The sequence below is a fragment of the Bufo gargarizans genome, chromosome 2, assembly GCF_014858855.1.
Source record: "Bufo gargarizans isolate SCDJY-AF-19 chromosome 2, ASM1485885v1, whole genome shotgun sequence".
Classification (NCBI taxonomy): domain Eukaryota; kingdom Metazoa; phylum Chordata; class Amphibia; order Anura; family Bufonidae; genus Bufo; species Bufo gargarizans.
The window spans coordinates 572,190,379-572,215,721 of NC_058081.1; the positions used below are offsets into that span (position 1 = coordinate 572,190,379).

Sequence of the window (25,343 nt, forward strand, 5' to 3'; positions counted from 1 at the left end):
TATATATAATTGGTAAAAAAAAAAATAGGGGGGGGGGGGGGGAGTATATATATTAGGTATCGCTGCGTCCGTATCGACCAACTCTATGAACATATCACATGACCTAACCCTTCAGATGAACACCGTAAAAAATAAAAACTGTGCTAAATAAACCATTTTTTTTTGTCACCTTACATCACAAAAAGTACAACAGCAAGCGATCAAAAAGACGTTTGCCCACCAAAATAGTACCAATCTGTCACCTCATCCTGCAAAAAATTAGCCCCTACCTGAGACAATAGCCCAAAATATAAAAAAAAACTATGGCTCAGAATATAGAGACACTAAAGCATCATTTTTTTTGTTTGAAAAAAGCTGTTATTGTGTAAAACTTACATAAATAAAAAAAAGTATACATATTTGGTATCGCCGCATTCGTATCGACCGGCCCTATAAAAATATCACATGACCTAACCCCCCAACACCGTAAAAAATAAAAAGTGTGCTAAATAAACAATTTTTTGTCACCTTACATTACAAAAAGTGTAATAGCAAGCGATCAAAAAGTCACACACACCCCAAAATAGTGCCAATAAAACAGTCATCTCATCCTGCAAAAATCATACCCTACCCAAGGTAATCGCCCAAAAACTGAAAAAATTATGGCTCTCAGACTATGTAAACACTAAAAGATGATTTTTTTGCTTCAAAAATGAAATCATTGTGTAAAACTTACATAAATAAATAAAAAAAGTATACACATTAGGTATCGGCGGATCCGTGACAACCTGGTCTATAAAAATATCACAAAATCTAAAATGTCAGATGAAAACGGTATTTCTTGTTATCTTGCCTCACAAAAAGTGCAATATAGAGCAACCAAAAAGCATATGTACCCTAAACTAGTACCAACAATACTGCCACCCTATCCCGTAGTTTCTAAAATGGGGCCACTTTTTGGGAGTTTCTACTCTAGGGTTGCATCAGGGGGGCTTCAAATGGGACATGGTGTAAAAAAAAAAACAGTCCAGCAAAATCTGCCTTCCAAAAACCGTATGGCATTCCTTTCCTTCTGCGCCCTGCCGTGTGCCCGTACAGCGGTTTACGACCACATATGGGGTGTTTCTGTAAACTACAGAATCAGGGCCATAAATATTGAGTTTGGTTTGGCTGTTAACCCTTGCTTTGTAACTAGAAAAAAATTATTAAAATGGAAAATCTGCCAAAAAAGTGAAATTTTGAAATTGTATCTCTATTTTCCATTAATTCTTGTGGAACATCTAAAGGGTTAACAAAGTTTGTAAAATCAGTTTTGAATACCTTGAGGGGTGTAGTTTATAGAATGGGGTCATTTTGGGTGGTTTCTATTATGTAAGCCTCGCAAAGTGACTTCAGACCTGAACTGGTCCCTAAAAATTGGGTTTTTGAAAATTTCAGAAAAATTTCAAGATTTGCTAATAAGCCTTGTAACATCCCCAAAAATAAAATATAATTCCCAAAAAGATCCAAACATGAAGTAGACATATGGGGAATGTAAAGTAATAACCATTTTTGGAGGTATTACTATGTATTATAGAAGTAGAGAAATTGAAACTTGGAAATTTGCAATTTTTTTACAAAATTTTGGTAAACTTTTTATAAATAAAAATTCATTTTTTGGACTTCATTTTACCAGTGTCATGAAGTACAATATGTGTTGAAAAAACTATCTCAGAATGGCCTGGATAAGTCAAAGCGTTTTAAAGTTATCAGCACAAAGTGACACTGGTTAGATTTGCAAAAATGGCCTGGTCCTAAAGGTGAAATAGGGCTGAGTCCTTAAGGGGTTAATAACATTTTCCTACATATCAAGGTCAGCAGGATCATCAGAATTTAGAGGAAATTGGCACCACAAATTACAGTACTATTTCACTCAATTATTTTTCTAGGGAAATAATATCATGGATTATTTTAAAAATCTCCAGGTGTTGTAGGGAACCAAAGACAACATTAGGAGTTGAATCGTATTGACATCAGAGGAATCCATGTCTGACAAACTGAAGACAAGGGAATTGTACCTCCAGTTGCATTTTTCTTAATAGATCTTGGTTTGTCCTGTTTCTACACCATGTATACACAGTGTCTATTTGGTAATCATGGGTGTCCCTTCATTTTGCCTTCTGTCCATAACAATTTTTACAAATTAGTTTACATTTGACTAGTTCAGTAATACAAACCTGTGCAGCGCAGGTTTTGATCAGGATTTGATTCAGGATTTCCTCATAGGTTACGCCGATATTTGATTCCACTCCATAAAAAATGTATTGCTATACAAAGTAACTGACAGTTTGCATATGCTAAAATCCCTTAGTATCATTTTCTTTTGTGAATAGGTCTGAAGAGATTAGGATCCCCCCAAACTTTCAATTGTTGTAACATAATTTTTTCCATTTCTTGTGGGATAGGTTTTCAGAGTACCACAAGGTCTCAATGTGACAACCAATTTGAGGTATTTGTAATTAATATGCCTTTTGCCTGTTTTATATCCACATGTGTCAGAAAGCACATACGGTATGTATTTACATTCCCTATACTCTAAACTAACAGGACATGACATGTAGGTGGCAGGGCCGTCTTTAATATTGATTGGACCCTGGGCAAAAATTTACTTGGGCCCCCTGGATCCCGCCTTCCCACACCTTAGCAGGCAATCATGCCCTCCACCACAACACACACACACAAAAAATCCACACATCTGGTAGAGTACAGTGAATGACTGTAAATACTTCCAGTTCTGAAGACTCCAGCGGCTCAGGATCAGTGCTCTGGGCAGCTGGGCTCAGGCTGGAAGTGGGCACCGCTCTGCAGGAAGGAGACCAGGGCTCGGCTCACCCTAGTGTTACAGTGCACCCCACAGTATTCAGTATAGCACCCTATAGTATACAGCACCACACAGTATGCAGCATAGCACCCCACACTATACAGTACCCCACAGTATATAGTAGAGCAGTATAGCAGCCCACAGTATACAACACCTCACTGTATACAGCACCCCAAACTATACACGATACAGCCCCCCACACTATACAGTACAGCAGTATAGCACTCCACACTACACCGCACCCACAGTATACAGACCCCCCACAGTATACAGTACAGCAGTATAGCACTCCACAATATACAGCCCCCCACACTATACAGGCCCCCCACAGTATACAGGCCCCCCCCACAGTATACAGCCCCACCACACAGTATACAGCCCACCACACAGTATAAGCCCCCCCCACAGTATACAGCCCACCACACAGTATACAGCCCCCCCCCCCACACACACACAGTATAAAGACCACCACACAGTATACAGGCCCCCACACAGTATACAGCCCACCCCACAGTATACAGGCCCCACACAGTATACAGCCCACCCCACAGTATACAGCCCACCACACAGTATACAGCCCACCACACAGTATACAGCCCACCACACAGTATACAGCCCCACACAGCACCCCACTATACAGTAGTTTACAGTATATTAACATAACAGCCCCTGTCACCTTTTTCTGATGTAATCTTCACACAAAAAAGCTCCACAGTTAACTTCTGCAACACTCCTGATAGGACCTGTGATGACCTCATAGCCATGTAACCAGTAATTGCTAGGTTACTGGTCACATGGTGATGATGTCATTAAGGTCCTAGATCACAACTTTAACACAGTACGATGCCTGTATAGCTGACAGCTTGACACCCGGGGCAGTAGCTAGCAGGGCTCAAGAGGCAGCTGCATTGGGCCCCCCAGGAGCAACTGTGCCTGGGGGAAGCTGCCCCTTTTGCCCCTTTGTAAAGACGGCCCTGGTAGGTGGGTAAGTTACTGCTGCCCATGGAACTTCAACCCACCGTGATGAGAGTAGCCTTATACTGTACCTTTACATTTTACTCAATGGTTTCAGTTACCTATAAGCTATGGTTAAGATTCATCCATGGTTTGAAACGCGTATGCAGTTGGGTTGTGCACACTCCTATGTCTTAACATGTTTAGAACAATATCATCTGCTTTAAATCTATTTGGCATGCTAAGGCAACCCTTCACAAGATCTGTTTGAACACTACGTCACCTGGTTACTGGCCTGGCGTCCTAGTCTCCAAGAGGACTCTACATCACAGTAGATGGTGAGCTGACTGGAAGTCTCTTTTTACTGTAATAGTGGCAGATAAAGCAAGACTCGTATCCTTCAAAGCGCTGACGGTGAATCAAGCTCTAGCTGCCACAGAAACATGGAGTACGGCACTGATGGTGAGATGTTCTGGTTATTACACCTTGACTCCTCCAGAGTCTTAAAGAGAACACGTCACCAGGAAAATGCTGTGTAATCTACAGGCAGTACGTTATAGAGTAGGAGGAGCTGAGCAGATTGATGGTTTTATAGGAAAAGATTACTTAATATTTAATTCAATTAAATTCCTGCTCATTCTAGGCTTTGAAGTCCAGGATGCGGTCCTATCAGTGATTGACAGCCTTCCCGCTATGGCTGTGTATACAGAGATGGCTGGCAATCACTGATAGTACAGCCTCCTGGACTTCAAAGCCCAGAATGAGCAGGAATGTAAAGGAATTAAATATAAGATTTAATGAATATTTCCCCATAAAACTATATATCAATCTGCTCAGCTCCTCCTGCTCTATAACATGCTGTTATCATGTTCAGCATGACGGGTTCCCTTTAAGGTCTGGCTGTCCAGTAAAGTGATGACAATGGGTAGATTTGTTATGAAGATTAAATTTATTAAAATGGCACATCACGCATAATGCACTTGGTGCCGCTCATTAGGCATGCAAGCTACTTTTGTCCTTACTCCAATTTGCAGCTCCTGCATATATATATATATATATATATATATATATACATACATACACACACACAATAATAATTTGCATTAAAATTTGGAGCATGTCTTTAATACATTTGATACCCTTTTAAGCTTCCTCTTATCACACCCACCTATTACTTTATTCAGTTATATAGCGCTAACAGATACCAGAGTGCTGTACAGAGATTGTCATCACATTGGTACCTGTTCCCGTTGTCATGGAACCATGAACCAGACGTACAACAAGAGATAAGGGGAAATAAGGCGGCTTTATTGAAAATCAAGCTGTAAGGCAAAAGTCCAAACGGATGGCTAAACCGAAGCAGGGTCTTGCGAAGCCAGAGGTCAGGAACCAGAAGGGTAGTCAGACGAAGCCTGGATCAGGAACCAGCAGGGTAGTCAGACGAAGCCTGGATCAGGAACCAGCAGGGTAGTCAGACGAAGCCTGGATCAGGAACCAGCAGGGTAGTCAGACGAAGCCAGGATCAGGAACCAGAAGCAGCAGCAGTCTTAGAAGCATGTGAACACAGGAGGACCAAGCAAGGAACTGAAGCCACAGACCTCCTATATATATGAGCTAGGCATCCAGCTCCTCCCAGTGGGAAGGAGAAGCCACAGGGTGGGAGGCTACAAGAAACCCAGAAACCAAGATGGCCGCCAGCACATGTCAAACGAAGGATAACAGCAAGAAGGTAAGACCATGACAGTACCTCCCCCTCAAGGGCCCCTCCTCCGCGGAGTAAAGAACGGTTTCTGAGGGAAGCGTGCGTGGAAGGCTCGGAGCAAGGAAGGAGCATGGACATCTGCGGAGGGAACCCAGGAACGCTCCTCTGGACCATAACCACGCCAATGGACCAAAAACTGCACCCGACCGCGGACCAGGCGTGAGTCCAGGATATTGCTCACCTCATACTCCTCACGATTGCCCACTTGGACCGGACGAGGCCGAGGAACCGAGGAAGTGAAACGATTACACACCAGTGGCTTCAACAGGGAGACATGAAACACGTTGGAGATCCGCATGCCAGGAGGAAGCGCAAGGGCATAGGCTACCGGGTTTACCCTGCGAAGCACTCGGAAGGGACCAACAAAGCGAGGCGCCAGCTTGGGAGTGGGCACTCGAAGGTTGAGGTTGCAGGTGGACAACCATACGCGGTCTCCGACCTGGTAGGAAGGAGCGGGCGCTCGTCTGCGATCAGCCTGGAGTCTCTGGCGCTGCGCAGAGACCTCAAGGGACCTCTGGATCTGTACCCAAGAAGCACGTAGGACGGAAAGGTGATCCTCCACAGCCGGAATATCCTGGGGAGAGAATACCTCCGGTAACACGGCAGGTTGGAACCCATAATTGGCCATGAAGGGAGACGTCCCAGAGGAAGAGTTCACCGCCGTGTTCCTGGCAAACTCAGCCCAAGGCAGGAGGTCAACCCAATTGTCTTGGTGATCGGAGACATAGCAACGAAGGAATTGCTCCAAGGCCTGATTGGATCATTCTGCGGCCCCATTGGACTGAGGGTGGTAGGCCGAGGAGAAAGAGAGATGAATCCCCAACTGGGAGCAAAAGGCGCGCCAGAACCTGGACACAAACTGACTCCCCCGATCCGACACAACCTCCTTGGGCAAACCGTGCAACCGGAAGACCTCCCTGGCAAAAATCGAGGCCAACTCTTGTGCAGAGGGTAACTTCTTGAGAGGAACACAGTGGCACATTTTGGAAAACCGATCCACAATCATGAGAATGACCGTATGGCCTCGGGATGCAGGGAGGTCCACAATGAAATCCATCCCCAGGTGTGACCATGGACGCTCCCCGGTGGCTATGGGTTGCAAAAGGCCCAACGGAAGGTGCCGAGGGGACTTACTCTGGGCACAAACGGAGCATGCCGCTACATATGCGGCGATGTCGGAACGTAGAGAAGGCCACCAGAACAGACGTGAAACAGCCCAGGACAGCTGATTCTTTCCAGGATGCCCCGCGGCCTTGGAGTTATGGTAGGTTCGCAACAACCGAGTGCGCAACTCCTCAGGCACAAAACATCTGCCGTTGGGTCTCCCAGAGGGAGCACCAGATTGAGCCGCCAAAATCTGCTCACCCAGGGGAGAGGTCAGGCTGGTGCGAATAGCGGCCAGGATCTGATTCGGAGGTATGACCGAAGTCGGAATCGACTCCTCCCCGGACAGCTCGGAGTACTGCCGTGATAAGGCATCCGCTCTGATGTTCTTGGAACCGGGTAGGTAGGAGACCACGTAATTAAAACGTGACAAGAACAGAGCCCATCTGGCCTGACGTGGTGTCAATCTCTTGGCCTCAGAAAGGTAGGTCAGATTCTTGTGGTCCGTCAGGATGAGAACCGGAACCACCGAGCCCTCGAGCAAGTGCCTCCATTCTTTAAGGGCCTGCACGATGGCCAATAACTCCCTGTCACCAATCTGATAGTTGCACTCCGCGGAAGACAGTTTCCGGGAGTAAAACCCACAAGGAAGCAGAGGACCCTCTGGTGTTCTACGCTGAGACAGAAGGGCGCCTACTCCCGTCTCAGACGCGTCCACCTCGAGGACAAAAGGCAACCCAGGGTTGGGATGCGACAGAATCGGAGCCGACACAAAGGCGGACTTTAGAGCCTCAAAAGCTCGGATGGCCTCGAGCGGCCAGACCTGGGGATTACTGCCCTTCCTGGTCAGATCCGTGAGAGGCTTGGCTAGCATGGAAAAGTCCCTGATGAACTTCCGATAATAATTGGCGAAGCCCAAAAAGCGCTGCAGGGCACGAAGACCACTGGGCTGGGGCCACTGTAAGACAGCCGAAACCTTCTCAGGATCCATGGAGAACCCCTCAGCGGAAATGATGTAACCTAAGAAGGTTACCTGGGATCGGTGAAATTCGCATTTCTCAAGCTTACCGAACAGCTTGTTCTCTCGTAACCGTTGCAACACTCGTCTGACATCCAGAATGTGGGCCTCCATGGATTCAGAATATACCAAGATGTCATCCAAATAGACCACCACACACTGCTGCAACAGGTCACGGAAAACATCGTTGATGAATTCCTGGAAGACTGCGGGCGCATTGCACAACCCAAAGGGCATAACCAAGGATTCATAATGACCGGTCCTGGTGTTAAACGCGGTCTTCCACTCATCGCCCGCCTTGATCCTTACCAGGTTATATGCCGCCCTCAGGTCGAGTTTGGTAAAGACCGTGGCCCCTTTGAGGCGATCGAACAGCTCGGAAATCAAGGGTATCGGGTAAGCGTTCTTGATCGTGATGCGATTGAGACCCCTGTAATCGATGCAAGGCCTCAACTCACCGCCCTTCTTTTTCACAAAGAAAAATCCAGCCCCTGCCGGGGACGAGGATTTGCGAATGTGTCCGCGTGAAAGCGCCTCCCTCACGTACTCCTCCATGGCCTCATTCTCCGCTACCGACAGTGGATAGACTTTGCCACGAGGAGGAACGGCACCAGATTGTAACTCTATGGCACAATCGTATGGGCGGTGCGGAGGTAGGGCAACCGCACGCACCTTATCGAATACATCCCGGTACTCCTCGTATTCAGGAGGCAACAGAGAGTCCGAGGAAGTACACAGCAACTTGACAGGCCCATGGATGCAACTAGCCCCACACTGCGGTGACCACGAGAGGATCTCGGCCGATCTCCAATCGAAAGTCGGATTATGCTTCTGGAGCCAGGGGTACCCCAAGACCACCGAGTAGTGTGGAGACGAAATAACCTGGAGACAGACCGACTCTCTGTGAACGGCACCAATGGCCATCCCCACTGGAAGGGTCTCCTGAGTCACGTGTGGCGGCAGAAGGGGTCTGCCGTCTATCGCCTCAAGAGCCAATGGGGAACCTCGAGGCTGCAGAGGAATGGAATTGGCGGCAGCGAACACACTATCAATGAACAAACCACCAGCACCAGAGTCCACCAACGCCTGGGTCGTCACCGAGCCCCCGACCCAGGAGAGGACAACAGTAATCAGTGGTTTGTCAACACGGGAAACCGGGGACGAGGAGACTCCACCCAAGATCTGCCCCCGACAGGATCTCAGGTGCGAGCGTTTCCCGGACGGTTCGGGCATGCCAACCGAAAATGCCCACCGAGACCACAGTACATGCATCGGCCCTCGCGTCTCCGGAGTACCCTCTCCCCCTCGGACAGGCGAGCAAACCCCAGCTGCATGGGTTCACCCCCAGACAAGTCATCCCCAGGAGGCGTGGGAGGAGAGGGAGGCACGGCAAACGTAGGCCCAATCTGTTAGAAGACCTCCGCAGGCTCTCCTTAAAGGAAGGTCTCTCCCTGAGTCTGGTGTCAATCAAAATCAGGAAAGAAATAAGAGACTCGAGCTCCACTGGTAGGTCCTTAGCTGCAACCTCATCCTTCAAGGCATCCGAGAGACCATGAGAGAAAGCAGCGACCAGAGCCTCATTATTCCAGCCCACCTCTGCTGCCAGGGTACGAAACTCAATGGCGTATTCAGCTACGGATCGTGAACCCTGTCTGATGGACATAAGGAGCTTCGCAGCAGAGGCAGCACGAGCCGGCACATCGAATACCTTCCGAAGAGAAGCAACAAAACCGGAAAACTCGGCAACCACCGGATTGTTGTTCTCCCATAAAGGGCTGGCCCAGGCCAAGGCCTTGTCCGAGAGCAGCGAGATCAAGAAGCCCACCTTTGATCTCTCAGTAGGAAAGGCATGTGGCAGCAACTCGAAATAAATGCCCACCTGGTTAAGGAAACCTCGGCACTGAGTTGGCTCTCCCCCAAAGCGCTGTGGAAGGGGGGCAGAACCCGTCATACCCCGAAACACCGCAGGCGCAGCAACAGGTGTCGGGGTAGACTCTGGCGCAACAACCGGAGCGGCAGTAGGAGCGGGCCCAGGAGCGACAACCGACCCATCGGCAACGGAAGCTAAATGAGCCGTGCGTTCAAGCAGGGTTTGCAACGCCACAGCGAACCGACCCAACAGGTGATCCTGCTGATCAAGTCTGGCAACCAGCGTAGGTAGCGAGGATGGCCCTGTACCGTCAGAATTCATGGCTTGGTCCTAATGTCATGGAACCATGAACCAGACGTACAACAAGAGATAAGGGGAAATAAGAAGGCTTTATTGAAAATCAAGCTGTAAGGCAAAAGTCCAAACGGATGGCTAAACCGAAGCAGGGTCTTGCGAAGCCAGAGGTCAGGAACCAGAAGGGTAGTCAGACGAAGCCTGGATCAGGAACCAGCAGGGTAGTCAGACGAAGCCTGGATCAGGAACCAGCAGGGTAGTCAGACGAAGCCTGGATCAGGAACCAGCAGGGTAGTCAGACGAAGCCAGGATCAGGAACCAGAAGCAGCAGCAGTCTTAGAAGCATGTGAACACAGGAGGACCAAGCAAGGAACTGAAGCCACAGACCTCCTAAATATATATGAGCTAGGCATCCAGCTCCTCCCAGTGGGAAGGAGAAGCCGCAGGGTGGGAGGCTACAAGAAACCCAGAAACCAAGATGGCCGCCAGCACATGTCAAACGAAGGAGAACAGCAAGAAGGTAAGACCATGACACCCGTTGCGACTTACAAGCTAGATTTCAAATAAACCTATGTTTTAAAGTAGGGAAGGAAACCTCCACACACATAGGGAGAACATACTGTACCTACTCCATGCATCAGACACAGGACCCCAGTGCTGTAAGGCAACAGTGCTAACCATTAAGCAGCCATGCTGCCTTGTAGAAATTTTTGCAAGCTGCTAAAGTTGGAGAAAAAGCATATAAAGACTATAAGTTTGGTGCACGGTGTGTATTATCCTATATTGGAGCATTTTCACATTATCTCCAATACTTGACCTACAACGTGCTGTACTAACTGCACTGACGCGTTCCCCAGCTGAATACAGAAGAGGGCAAGGAGGAAAACTGTGATGTAGGAAGCAAACGTTTAATGATATTTGTTTAGAAAATGACTTTAGATAGAAGATTATGAATAATTGAGAGCTCAGAGCCCGGATGATGAATGAGCACACCACCGCCACTCTGTCCCTTGCTGCGAGATCACAGACAAAGTGTAATGAATTTTACAGCATTATTCAGGATCTAAATCGATGATGTTGTGTGAGTGAAGCCACCGAGGGGCAGAGTCCACCACATGCTGTCATCAGGACCAGCCTTCTCTAGGAATAGCGATCTTTCTGTCTCCCACAGTGGAGGCTGCGTATGGATGAGACATGAGAAAACCCTTCTCCTCCAGCTCCACGGTGCCCAGATGAGAAGAAATGACAAGGAACATCTCACCTATTATGTTCTGACCATTAATACCAGACAGTGGCAAGTAGTGTTTGTTCTAATCCATTTTTATTTTCCAAATGCTATTTTTTGTGTGTATGATTATATTTAGAAATATGCTTTACAACAGCCAGCATGGACCATAGACACAACATAGACTGGAAAAGACATTGCTGACTTCTATGGGAGAGTTTTCTAGATATGTTCTCTGACTTGTCCAGAGGTCAATGTGAAGGGAGGAGGAAGAAGGTGTTTTGTGACCAATCACCTATTGTGAATGGTGGATCTTGTGTTATCTATAAAAAATTGATATCCATCGATGTAACCCTGTCTGTGGTTATGATGAGGAGATGACTGCTAAAAAGTGGTCTGTACATACCAGGAAGTAGAGTCAATTATTAGGCTTAGTGACAATTACAAAAACTGGAGGATTTTAGGATGTTCTTTTTTAAATATAAATATTGGCATTGAGTTTTTTGGTTTTATAAAACTCCAAAAATAAAAAATAAATGTTTAATATGAATACTTGATTCACGCAATAAGACATTTTCTTATGACACATTGCCGTTAAGACTAGAGCATATCAGGTGTCCTCAAGCCATACATGTACAGGGTTCAACCCAACAGAACTTTCTGGACACCTGGATGGTGAGTGGTTAGCGCTCCAGAACCTCCAATAACCTAATAAATAGTCCAATGTGTAGAACTCTTTGGTAAGATAAAAAAATAAAAAATAAAAAAATAAAATCTGGCAGCACTCCCTTTCAATAGTAGCACAGGGTGCCCGCGGTGGTCCCTCGACTCAGGACAGGAAATGAAGAGAATCCGCAGCACTCCTTGAAGAATAAAATGTGGTCTTTATTCACACAGATCAAAAATCAACAACGTTTCAGTTCTCTCACAGAACGTTTTTCAAGTCCTTTCACCTGACTTGAAAAAGGTTCTGTGAGAGAACCGAAACGTTGTTGATTTTTGATATGTGTGAATAAAGACCACATTTTATTCTTCAAGGAGTGCTGCGGATTCTCTTCATTATTTCCTGTCCTGAGTCGAGGGACCACCGCGGGCACCCTGTGCTACTATTGAAAGGGAGTGCTGCCAGATTTTATATATATATATATATATATATATATATATATATATGTTTTCCACCAAATGTGTTGCATTTTAAAGCTAGGAAAAAAAAGGGGGGCCTAGAAAAGAGTAAAAAAAAAAGTGTTAAATATATCAATATGAACCATTTTCTGGGATAAAATATTGATGCAAATTTGCAACAACATTGTGCACAATTTCCATTTCGTAAGGCCATTGTTCATACCTGGCAGCTTTGTTGCAGATATTTCTGCAATCAAAAATCAGTTCCATACCCAAGGGCAGATGTCCACAAGTGAGACAAAGGACAAAAAAGAAGATGAGGTGCAAATACACTACCACTGATACCAACACATAGAAACAGGTGCAGCATAAATACTACATAAATACTCAAAAAAAAAAATTGTGCCATTCGGACCAAAATATCCAGCACATGGCAGATTATGACCAGCAATCATGGCATGGAGGTGGCATGGAAGTCTGGACACATCCATGCTGATAGACCAGGACTAAAGGGGAGGAAGAAACTGGTAACACAAAGAGACAAGACGAAGAACAAAAATGACCCACAATAAGAAGAAAAGTGAAGTCTGCATGTAGTACTAGGGTCACACATGTAACAGAAAAAAAAATACTTAGAATCTCAACCTGAGCTGTCAGATACCAGCAGTCGGTTCAAGAGCTGCTACGTCTGTAAAGCGTCAACGTGAAATTACAGGAGTTTGGAGCAGAATCTGCCTCGTCACCTTGTGTTTACACTTTTTGTTCCATCTTGCAGAGCATTATCACAGCAGGAAAGCACAATGTTCTGCTTTACATAAATGTGAGGATGTGACGCCCCCACAATACAGGCGGGCGACGGGAGCTCCGAGACAAGTCACAAGACCAAGATGTGGAAACAACATGAACAAAGACAACTAGAGATGGAAAAAAATTAAACAAGTGGGTATAAGACGCATTAATCTGTGATCCTGCAACAGAAATATGCAGCATATGTTACGCCCATCACTGGTACACAGCAATATTTCCATCAGTACAATCATCACACACTGCCCATATATTGTCAATGTAAGGGAAAGCAGAACTTAGAAATTGCGATGATCTGATGTATAACCTATCAATAAATGTTGGTTCTAAGGGGAAAAACCCCTATGACCAGGATGCTTCCTGCTGCCGCATGCACATGGTACAAGGAGGGCTCTGACCATAGTCCAGATAGTAGGTGTAAAATCTAACAACAATTTGCCAGATCAGACACATGAAACTGTTACGACACTGAGGCAAACAGATTTCACTAAGGGCATTATCCAGGCAGTGACCCTGTATTCACTCTTTAACTTGTATACAGGGATCTTGATTTTACTGCTGGGGATCCATCAGACCACTACCTTCTGGAGTAGTCTCTAAGTGGCTGACAGCAGATACACGCGATTCAGAGACACCAGTGTAGAGCACAGAGGAAACAGGCAAAATTGTAGTCAGGGACGGGCCAAGGTCAGGGCAGACAGGAGAACATGCAATATAGTAAACAGTGCAAGGTCAGGGCAGGTAGTACAGGGTCGATACGGAGGTCAGGCATGGGTCAGGTAAGGTAGTGGAGGATCAGAAGCCATGAATTAGGCAAGGCTGGTACACAGGCAGACAGATAGATTCAGAACACCTTTGCAGGGAACTAGCAAGCCCAGGAAAGTGGGGCCGCAGCAGACACAGGCCACCAATATAGCAGAAATATAATTCTGTACATGAACAAAGAAAATCCTATGTCCAGTAATGTAAGAGTCATGGCTCATACAATCATGTCAATACATAAATGAACACATAAAAATCTACACTCACACTCTACAAAATCTACACATATCTGCATTAAAAACATACATGTACACATACATGCACAGAGCTACATACATTTACAATCATATATACACACACATCAATATTCATAAATACACATGTACATATGCACAGACCTGTACACACACACACCTTATTTGTAGATATACACAGACCTACATAAATACAGCTAGATTCATACACACATCTATAGTCACACATACAGTATACATATGCGTGCAAAGACCTGCCACATACCAGTCATATATATATATATATATAGATTCACAAATCTGAAATACAGTACATCATACACATATGCACACAATACGGGCAGATACTTATCCATCATGCAGGCTAAAAAATAATTGTACAGCAGGACAATGACATGAGACTTACAGCCAGTGTCATTAAGAAGCATCATAGTTCTGGAAGTGATGACATGGCCCCCACAGTGCCCTGAACTCAACATCAATAAGTCTTTCTGGGATTAAACTAAGAGACAGAAAGATTGGAGGAAACCTACAGCCACAGAAGATCTGGGGTTAGTTCTCTTAGGCTACTTTCACACTAGCGCTTGATCGGATCCGTTCTGAACGGATCCGATCATATTAATGCAGACGGAGGCTCCGTTCAGTACGGATCCGTCTGCATTAATAACTTAGAAAATTTTCTAAGTGCGCAAGATGCCTGAGCGGATCCGTTCAGACTTTCAATGTAAAGTCAATGGGGGACGGATCCGCTTGAAGATTGAGCCATATGGTGACCTCTTCAAGCGGATCCGTTCCCATTGACTTACATTGTAAGTCTGAACGGATCCGCTCGCCTCCGCACGGCCAGGCGGACAGCTGAAGCCCCCCTGATGCACCCCTAGAGTCGAAACTCCAAAAAAGGGACCCCATTTTAGAAACTACGGGATAGGGTGGAAGTTTTGTTGGTACCAGTTTAGGGTACATATGATTTTTGGTTGCTTTATATTACACTTTTTGTGAGGCAAGGTAACAAGAAATAGCTGTTTTGGCACTCTTATTTTTTTGCTATTTACAACATTCATCTGATAGGTTAGATCATGTGGTATTTTTATAGACCAGGTTGTCACGGACGTGGCGATACCTAATATGTATACAATTTTTTTTATTTATGTAAGTTTTACACAATGATTTCATTTTTTAGTTTTAGTGTCTCCATAGTCTGTGAGCCACGTTTTTTTAAGTTTTTAGGTGATTATCTTGGGTAGGGTCTCATTTTTTGCGGCATGAGATGACTTGATTGGCACTATTTTGGGGTGCATATGACTTTTTGATCGCTTGCTATTAAACTTTTTGTGATGAAAGATGACAAAAAATTGCTTTTTTTACACTTTTATTTTATTTTACGGTGTTCATCTAGGGGGTTAGGTCATGTGATATTTTTATGGAGCCGGTCGATACGGATGTGGTGATACCTAATATGTATACTTTTTTTTTTATTTATGTAAGTTTTACACAATGATTTCATTTTTGAAAAAAATAATAATTATGTTTTAGTGTCTCCATAGTCTGAGAGCCATAGTCTTTTTCAGTTTTTGGGCGATTATCTTGGGTAGGGTATGATTTTTGTGGGATGAGATGACGGCTTGATTGGCACTATTTTGGGGTGCGTATGACTTTTTCATCGCTTGCTATTACACTTTTTTTTATGTAAGGTGATAAAAAAAATTGCTTTTTACACTTTATTTTTCTTTATTTACGGTGTTCACCTCAGGGGTTAGGTCATGTGATATTTTTATAGAGCCGTTGATACAGATGCGGCGATACAAATATGTATACTTTTTTAAAGTTACTTAAACTTTACACAATAACAGCTTTTTTAAAACAAACTAAAAAAATGATGTTTTAGTGTCTCCATATTCTGAGCCATATTTTTTTTTATTTTGTGGGCGATTAGGAAGGGTCTCATTTTTTGCTGGATAAGGTGACGGTTAGATTGGTACTATTTATTTATTTATTTTTTACGGTGTTCACCTGAGGGGTTAGGTCATGTGATATGTTTATAGAGCCGGTCGATACGGACGCAGCGATACCCAATATGTCTACTTTTTATTTTCCCTACTCTTTACCAATTTTTTTTTTTAACTTTATTTGGGGAAAATGACATTTTTGTTTATTTTTACTTGAAACTTTACATTTTTTGGGGGGGAAAACGTTATTTTTTAAACGGCAGAACAGAAGACCTGGGCGTGATAAAGCGTGAGTAGACCGAGCTGCTAGGTGCTGATTTTACGCCCACATAGCACCTAGAGGCTCATTAGCATATAATAAAAGTGCTTGTTTTATCAGAACGGCTGCAGGGAGAAATGTAAAAAACATACTGTTATGTAGTGCTGACATTAGCGCCACGCTAATGTCAGTCAGCTACATAACAGTATTTCTGGTGGTAGAAACCCTTTAAGGTTTTATCTAGCCAGTGTTTGAGAATTAGAATGATGAATGTTTACATTAAAGGGGTTGTCTAGGTTCAGATCTGAACCCAGATATATTCTCTTTTTCACTCCCCTCTGAGATGATGATCAGAGCATTTCATGCTCCATTGCTCTCCCTTTGCCCTGCGCTGAATCGCACAGGGCAAGGGATTTTTCATTAGATCCAGTGACGTACCGGATCTCTGCTAGGTGGAGGCTTCGGACAAGAGAGCGCCTAGGAGCATAAAATGCTCATATCAGAGGGGCTGCCTGGGTGAAAAAGACGATATGTCCGGGTTCAGCTCTATACCCGGACAACCACTTCATGCTGTCCAGCAATGTTGCCTCCTCTTTTCTGTGTGCTCATCATGGTTTTAATTGACTCTCTTATATTGTTGTGATTTATGTAATTTTCAATAAAGGTGATATTTGGTATGAAATAGCACTGGTTTTTGGAGGGAAATAGTCTGATTGGGAAATCATACCGTTATTATTAGGCTTTACATGATACAAAGTTACGCAATATCATAAATACTACGACTTAGAAATGGTTTTATCAGATACTTTAGGAAATATTTGTTTCATACATACATATGCACAAATCTATAGCCCTATATTTACATCTATACCGTAACACAAACATCTGTGTTCATACATAATCCTCTATCTACGGTATCTATCTAGAGAACAAATACTGAAGCACTATCAGGAGTAGTTCATATGGGTTGTCCTCAGGGGCGTAACTATAGGGGAAGCGGCTGCTTTGGGGCCCTGACCCAGAAGGGGCCCATTCAGGAGGAGGAGGACTAAAGGATTTTGTCAGGGCCCCCTCAACAGTTTTACACAATGAAATTAGATACAGTGACAGTATAGACAGTGTAGAAAACGGATGGAACAGCTGCCGGCCCTGGTCTGAGAGAGCGATCTTTACTAGCCACAGGAATGGGGGCGGCATGAAAGGAAGGGGTTGTAAAAAAACTACTGGGGGAGGGGGGCCCCATAAAAAATTTTCTGTGGGGCCCAGTCATTTATAGCAACGCCACTGGTTGTCCTATAATAACAACGTTTCAGTTCTCTTACTGGGACTATTCTCTTACACATGTCACAATATCAGGTTTATATAGACCACAGCGATTAAATGCAATTCATTTACCAATTGATTACAAATCAAATATAATTTGTGGATGTTGGTCATATCCTAGAGAGCTTTTGCTAGTGCTGCTCCAATTTTTATCTATTTCGCCATCTATCTAAGGCTACTTTCACACGAGCGTTCGATCGGATCCGTTCTGAACGGATCCGATCATAATAATGCAGACGGAGGCTCCGTTCAGAACGGATCCGTCTGCATTATATTGGCATATAAAAGCTAAGTGTGAAAATAGCCTCAGACGGATCCGTCCAGACTTTCAATGTAAAGTCAATGGGGGACGGATCCGCTTGAAGATTGAGCCATATTGTGGCATCTTCAAACGGATCCGTCCCCATTGACTTACATTGTAAGTCTGGAGGGATCCGCACGCCTCCGCACGGCCAGGCGGACACCCGAACGCTGCAAGCAGCGTTCAGGTGTCCGCCTGGCCGTGCGGAGGCGAGCGGAGCGGAGGCTGAACGCCGCCAGACTGATGCAGTCTGAGCGGATCCGCATCCATTAAGACTGCATCAGGGCTGGACGGAAGCGTTCTGCTCCGCTCGTGAGCTCCTTCAAACGGAGCTCACGAGCGGACAGCAGAACGCTCGTGTGAAAGTAGCCTAATCACCCCAAACATGAAATACACAGCATATAGTATGTTAAATAAATATTTTATTAATCAAATATCCAACATATAAAAAAAATGGTAATTGGCAGCATGCATACACAGGAATAAAGAAAAACAGGACCACAGATAAAGTGTCATAACAAGACCCGTAGATGAGAAGCATTTATATTCAGTTTCCTTCAACACCATCCAAGCCAGGAGGGATGGGGGACAAAGGATTTATCCCAAACTGCAAAGTGCAACCTCCTTCAATGGAAGAATGCGAGCCAAAGGAAAATTACCATACTGGTTACAAATAAAGTGCTTAATGCAATATAGTACAGACAAAATTCATCAAAGAGTACATAAAGTAGAAAATAATACCAACCAATGTAGTCCTGAGCCCAACGCGCGTTTTGCAATCGCTTCCTCAGGGGATATAATCTAATGTAATCTATCTAATCTATTTTAGACATTAACATTTATACACACACATGCACAAAACCTATATACACGCGTAGTGTGGTGACCGCGCCACACTGCTGCTGGGTGACTTACCTTTGGGTGACAAGTACCTCCAGTTCACCACTGGCTCGGGCCTCCCTGTGGCAATGCAGCTCAGACTGACGTTATTTCCTTCATTAACAACAATATTTGATGAGATCTCCACTATTGTAGGGGGGACTGCAAGACACAAGGACAGAAGCATCATAAGAACCAGGTAGATACAAACAAAGCACATTGAAGGAAAACTCTGTCGATAACAAACCAGGTCTCATAGTGTACTCCATATATGATGGGCCGTCATTACAGGATGGAAGAGGGCAGTCATTACAGGATGGCAGAGGGCAGTCATTACAGGTTGGCAGTCATTACAGATGGCAGTCATTACAGATGGCAGAGGGCGGCCATTACATGAAAGGATACAGCTCATGTGAGTACAGACCACATTCATATTACAGTATAATACAGACTGTGCTGTTATTAAAAACGCTCATTATTATAGTACAGCCCATGTGATTATTACAATAGGTCGTGTGATTTCAGATCTTGTGTATATGTAGGTATAGATACTGTGCCTATTACGGTAGTATGCAGCTCTAGGACCAAGATGCAGAGGTCAAAGTTTATTTCTAGTTAATAAGAATTTTGCTCAGTCCATCTCATCACACGGGGAATGCAACTAAATCTTCTACTGAAAGCAACAATAGCTTTTAATATCAATCCTGCTAATGCACAGAGCACAAAAAGCCGTAGAGAGGCTGAAAACAAAAGCCTGAATAAAAGTACCAGCCTGACAAGTACCTGCACTACCTTCCCGGAGAGACAATACTCTCCAACTCCCCCCATACAACACAAACTGACGAGCACCAGCAGCATCCTCCTAAATGGGGAACAATCCTGCAGTAAAGCTCACCCCCTCTAATCCACTAAAAGTACCAGTATCACCCTCAATAATCATGCGGTATTCTCAAGTAACAATCATGCTGCATCACCCTTCACAAGAAGTACTGGCAGCATCCTCAGAAATAGGGAGCAATCCTTCTGTGCATAATGGTATTTGTGGCAGGAGGTTGGTGTTTGTATTTTATTTTTACCAGCACATTGAAGCACTTTGAGCTGCAAAGGAGACCTTGCTTTCTCGCTGACTCCATATATGGAGCTAGATCTATGACGTTGAAGGGGGTATCCCCAAGCACAGTGCTAGGGAATACCCCTGTATATTTCACTTTTATGCCCAGTCTTGGACTTTCTGTATGGAAGGCAGAAAATCAAAACAGTGAGCCACAGAGGCCACTGTTATTAATAGGAGGAATAAAAATCTTAGCACAATTTTCCCATACATAATAAACTGGTATGTACACATGTGTCTCTATATATACAGGACATTGTATGGTTGAAAAGATAAAATTAGAAGTATAATTATATATATATTGTGGGGTTTCGCTCTGGTAGATAGGGTAAGCGGGCGCAGTATAGAGGTAAAATACAAGTTCTTAACTCAAAATGTCAGTGTTTATTCACACTTGAGGCAATTGCACAAAACAGCACGTAACTTTGCAGTCTTGGTGTTAATTGACAAACAATAGAAAGTTCATATAACACAAGTCACCTTGCTGGCAGTTCTGCCTCCAGTAGTAGGGGGCCTGTTATCTCAGCACTCCAGCACGGCACAAAGCCTCAGATCCCAAAAAACAGAGACATCTCTGCTGAGCCCAGCTGTCTATTTAAGGACAGCCAGGTGCTGCCAAAACCTGGACCGGCACTTAAAGTCCAGTCCAGTATTTGACCTCACCCGAGGAGAAGATAATTGCTTGCCCATCTAATCACCTCTGCACTGAATTAGACTGTTTTATTGATGCCATGACACAGGCATTTACCTGTAGTCAGATTAGTGGTACCAAACACACAAACATCAGTAAAGTCTCCTCCTGTCCATACTGGATCTTAAGTGTAAAACCTCCAGAGAGCTTCTCTACCGATTACCATTACATGATGCAGTAATAGCGACTATTACTGGACAGAAAGATCTAATAGATTTCTGAGATATGGAGAAGGTTTCCATCAGAAAATACATTTTCTCTCATTGTCGCTACACACCATTGTATGTTTTAAATTTGTTTAACAGAACAAACCAGTATGACAAACTAGTGCAAACTGGGCTCCTGCAGTGGGCTGCACTGCTCAGCTGCAGCACTAGAATATGTAGAGGAGATGGACTTTTCCTTATTTTGTGGTTATATGTTTCTCCATAAGAGCTTCTTCATTACACCTGTTCGCACATGATGCTGGGGCAGCATTTTTGGCTGTACTTTAAATAAAATAAAAAAAGACAGGGAAAAAAATAGTTTTATTGAAAAAAAATTGAAAAAAGGCACAGAACTTAAGATACAATCAAACCATTGGTGTCAAGTAATGCCCAGTGTTAAGCCGTTCCGCCAAGGCCACACCCCCTTTTTACATGTATGCACAACACCCTTTACAAATTTGTTGGGCACACTGTGGTTTAGAGGGAAAACATTGGTTTGTAAGTGCACTATGTTACCCTATTTGTGGAAGACTTTTCAAGAATTTCCATCTTTATCAAGATCGATTGGATAAACCACAATAAAATACACAAGCGTTTTTTAGGGTACTTTCATACTAGCGTTATTCTTTTCCAGCATTGAGTTCCGTCCTAGAGGCTTAATACTGGGGAAAAACTGATCAGTTTTATGCTAATGCATTCTGAATGGAGAGCAATCCGTTCAGTATGCATCAGGATGTCTTCAGTTCAGTCACTCTTACGGTATTTTCTCCGTCCAAAATTCCGGAACACTTGCCGGAATATTTTCCATTAAAATGCATTAATGCCGGATCCGGCACCAAGTGTTCCGGCAAAACGGATCCGGTTTTCCAGTCTGTGTATGCGCAGACCTTTAAAAATGCAAATACCGGATGAGACCAGAGAGACGGATCCGGTGTTTCAATGCATTTGTCAGCCGGATCCGCATCCGTCTACAAATGCTATCCGTTTGCACACGGATTTCCGGATCCAGCAGGCAGTTCCGGTGACGGAACTGCCTGCCGGATTGTCACAAAGCAAGTGTGAAAGTACCCTTAGCAGATGCCAGGGCTATAAATGTGGCCCCCATCAGAGGAGGTGGCAACGACATAAATAGAGTTTGGGTGCCGTTTTCATGTATCCGCTAGGAATGTCCTCTCTTCCAGCCAAAGCAACATGAAGACTTTTTGTAGTGCCACAACATCCTAATATGTTTCTAATCAACGAGCACCTCATCTCTGTTTGTGTATACACGTTAATCAGCTGCGGATGATGAGAGAGTTGTCTGCACTGTGCAGCGTCTTCTTCTGTCCATGTGTTTATCTTTTATTATTAGGAAAGTGTCGGGGCTGCAGATATAAGGAGGAGAATAAATATTTACCTGGAGAACAGGACAAGCTGTTCCTGGTGATATCCAGAGAGGAGATTTTCTGACGGAGCATCGTACGCATGGTGTGGGTGGACAGCTCATCTCTGGATGGGGGCTACACGCTATATAATGGGGTGACCTGATGGGTGATCTGGACAAACCTCCAGATACCTGTTCAGGTATTGTTCTATATTTCTTGATGCTACATTATCATTTACTGTATGCATTATTTTTTCCATTTTTTGGCATTGAATTGGACTTTAAATTATCCCGGACTGCACATTTGGTCCTTATTCTGTGGACCTTGGTGAGCTATGTGTCTGTGCCTGGTTTCACCTATATCGGCACATTGTTCATTGTAAACAATTTCTAAAGCGTTTGTTATGTCTAATAAAATTGCTTCTGTATCCATTGGATGTGCATCTCATTATGGTTTTCTAAGCTCTCTGGCTTTTTGGTTGTTCAGTATTGTATTTGAACCATTTTTGCACTCCTCTCTATTGGTAGTGTGCCCCCTAAACCTCAGGTGTGGCTGAATAATCTTTAGTTGAAGCCTTCTAAAGACGCCCATAGACATGAGATAAAAACCTGCCGATATGACCATGTCATGCAATTTCCCCCAGTTTCGGAAATGTACTGATGTCACAGTCTACATCACAGATGATGTTAGTGGGGGTATCATAATCTAAATCACTGGTGATATCAGGGTTATGATCCATTGTGCTGTATTGTTGGGTCAGTCAGACCACACATGATCGTCTGGTGACCATTATAAGAATGTTTTTCCTGGAGCTTTCTGTTGCTTATGATGATTTCTTGATGTTTGTGCTGATCAGGGTTTATTATCCTGATTCAACCTGCACCGACCATCTGATGAGAACTATAGTTCTGCTGTGGTAGTCTATGAACCTCCACCAAGTCACTGACACAATGACCAGGTGTGACTGCAACCTCCATAACACAGTCCTAGGGTTCTTCTGACCAGTCCATGGCCAAGAGCTCTGCCTACCTCTAGAGCTGGTTCTGAGATAATGATGGAACCCAGTCCATGGCCAAGAGCGCTGCCTACGTCTAGAGCTGGTTCTGCTATAATGAAGGAACCCAGTCCATGGCCAAGAGTGCTGGCTACCTCTAGAGCTGGTTCTGCGATAATGATGGAACATATGTAACTGAATATCATCATCCTTGCCTCTCGCCTGGAATTTCTCCATAACATTGTCTATTGACAAGCTTCTAACCACAGCCAACATCTAAATATCATATCATCATCCTATGGAACGTCATGGTAGGGGTCCTATATAAAAGGAATGAATCATGCCCAACATGATAATATTGAATGGTGGTATAGAGTCAACCTAAAATCTCTCCTTCCTGCAGCAGCCCTCTATGTGAAATATGTGGGGAGTAAAGGGATATTTTCAGAGATGCCCTCCCACCCTGGTTAGTAATCTGCCTTTACCCTTGAAATGCTGAATGTGAGGTCTATTTCCAAACAATATATCATCACCCTCAATCATACATAACCCGTGCCTGGGCTTTTAAAGCACAATATAAATTCTTCACATGGGTGCATAACAGCCGCAACATCAGCTCTTCATTCATTGTTCTGTGTCCATCATAAAGCTGCAGAAAATAGAATAAATCCCAAAACGAGAAAAAGCTTAAGCTTGATTCGAAATGCCAGCGTTCCTCCAGGAATTATTTCTAATAGCTCATTTATATATGTAGATGGCGGGATAAACAGACACGTACTTATAGACATATCACTGCTCTCATATGATGTGTACCACAGGGGACTGAAGGTACTGTTAAATACAGTGCAAAAGCAAACACATGCTCTATGACAAGAGACAATTATGCAAATCAATGTTTTAAAAGGGAACATGAAGCACTACATTTCAGTCCTTTGTGGGAGATGAGCTTCCTTGTTATGGATTGTGTCAGTGTATTGCAGATAGGTTCCAAAAAAACTGATTTCTAATTGCAGTAAAGTAAAAGCAGAATTGCAACTGCAGCTGCGGATGAGATGAAATATAAGACATGATGAAAATGCAGAATTATGATTGCAGCTTTGGGTGTGACAAGAGTGTAAGACCTAATTTAACTGAGTCACATTTAATCTGTGTAATGAAGTTCCATCCAGGGTCTCGGGACATAGATGCAAACTGAGTGCTGGAGAGCCATGGAGACTGATGATCTAGCAGGGAGTTGGGAGGTTGATGTCGGATCATACATACAGGGAAGAAGATTTTTAGACTAAAATAAGAAGGCAACACAAAACTGCAGGTCTTTTGGGGATGAAATGAAGCATTATCAGCAGCTTGTGGTGAAATGAAGCAATTTAAGATCAAGGAGTGTGTAACAGGTGCCCACAGGCATTCTGCACCTTGTGACTCTCACAGACCCGAGTGCCAGTCCGTCTTATGTCCCAGGAGTCTTCAGCAGATGGTAAGAGATGCGCACAATGTTCTGTCCTTGCCTCCCAGAGGACTTCAGGATTGGAGAAGAGGGTGAAGGTCACGTGGAAAAGGCATGACTGCAGTCAGCACTTCAGGAGGAAGTTCTGGGTTATCTTTTTATGGGAGGCTGGTTTCCCATGTGGGTTCTGTAGAGCTCAGATCAGCAGAAAGTGAGAGGAACGTTCAGTGACTGCGCAGCCAGTCGACCGTTAACCCCATTTATGCTTCACGTGCCAACCACATGGTTTAATATAGAAGTCCTCTATCCAGATGGCACTCTATATAACTCCACAGCATTGAACCGTTTGTATGACAACAAGCAGCTAACCTCTCCACCCAGACATTACTGGACAATGGACCCAACAACCAAGAACCAAGTGTAAAAGTAACATGTAATGTTTTGCACCTAATGCAGTATAAATCCATCCCTGTAATAACCTCAGTGATGACTGGAAACAAATCTTCTTGACCGTCCTAGGCGGATCCAGCTGTCTCTGGCATGCGGTTACTCTATCTATCAGCTCATCTGGGTGAATACAGAGAAGAATGGCAGCGCTCTGCGCCTTTCGGCTATTAAAGTACCATGAGACAAAGCTCGGTGCCGCTGTGTTTATCATAAAAGAGAGGGATGAATGGCTAAACCTTCTAAAACTGCAGCGACAATGGCTCTAGTGAGGGAATAGTCATTACAGCAGAGAGATATCTGCAGATAATGAAGACACCAGAAATCCAGAAATGAACGCAGATTTCAGTAGGAACATTGAGACTCCCATAAT

General features: G+C 44.2%; 1 protein-coding gene across 5 annotated transcripts in view; it reads right to left on the reverse strand.

Moving 5' to 3' along the window:
• LOC122928662 (protein CEPU-1-like) overlaps nt 1–25,343 on the reverse strand; it is a 744,346-nt gene that overhangs the window by 131,937 nt on the left and 587,066 nt on the right. For all 5 annotated transcript variants that reach the window (XR_006387916.1, XM_044281728.1, XM_044281727.1 and 2 more), the window contains exon 4: nt 18,753–18,878. Coding sequence is in view for 4 of the 5 variants with exons in the window: in XM_044281728.1 (XP_044137663.1) it covers nt 18,753–18,878 (126 nt within the window). In the remaining variant the exon portion in view is untranslated. The remainder of the gene's footprint in view (nt 1–18,752; nt 18,879–25,343) is intronic.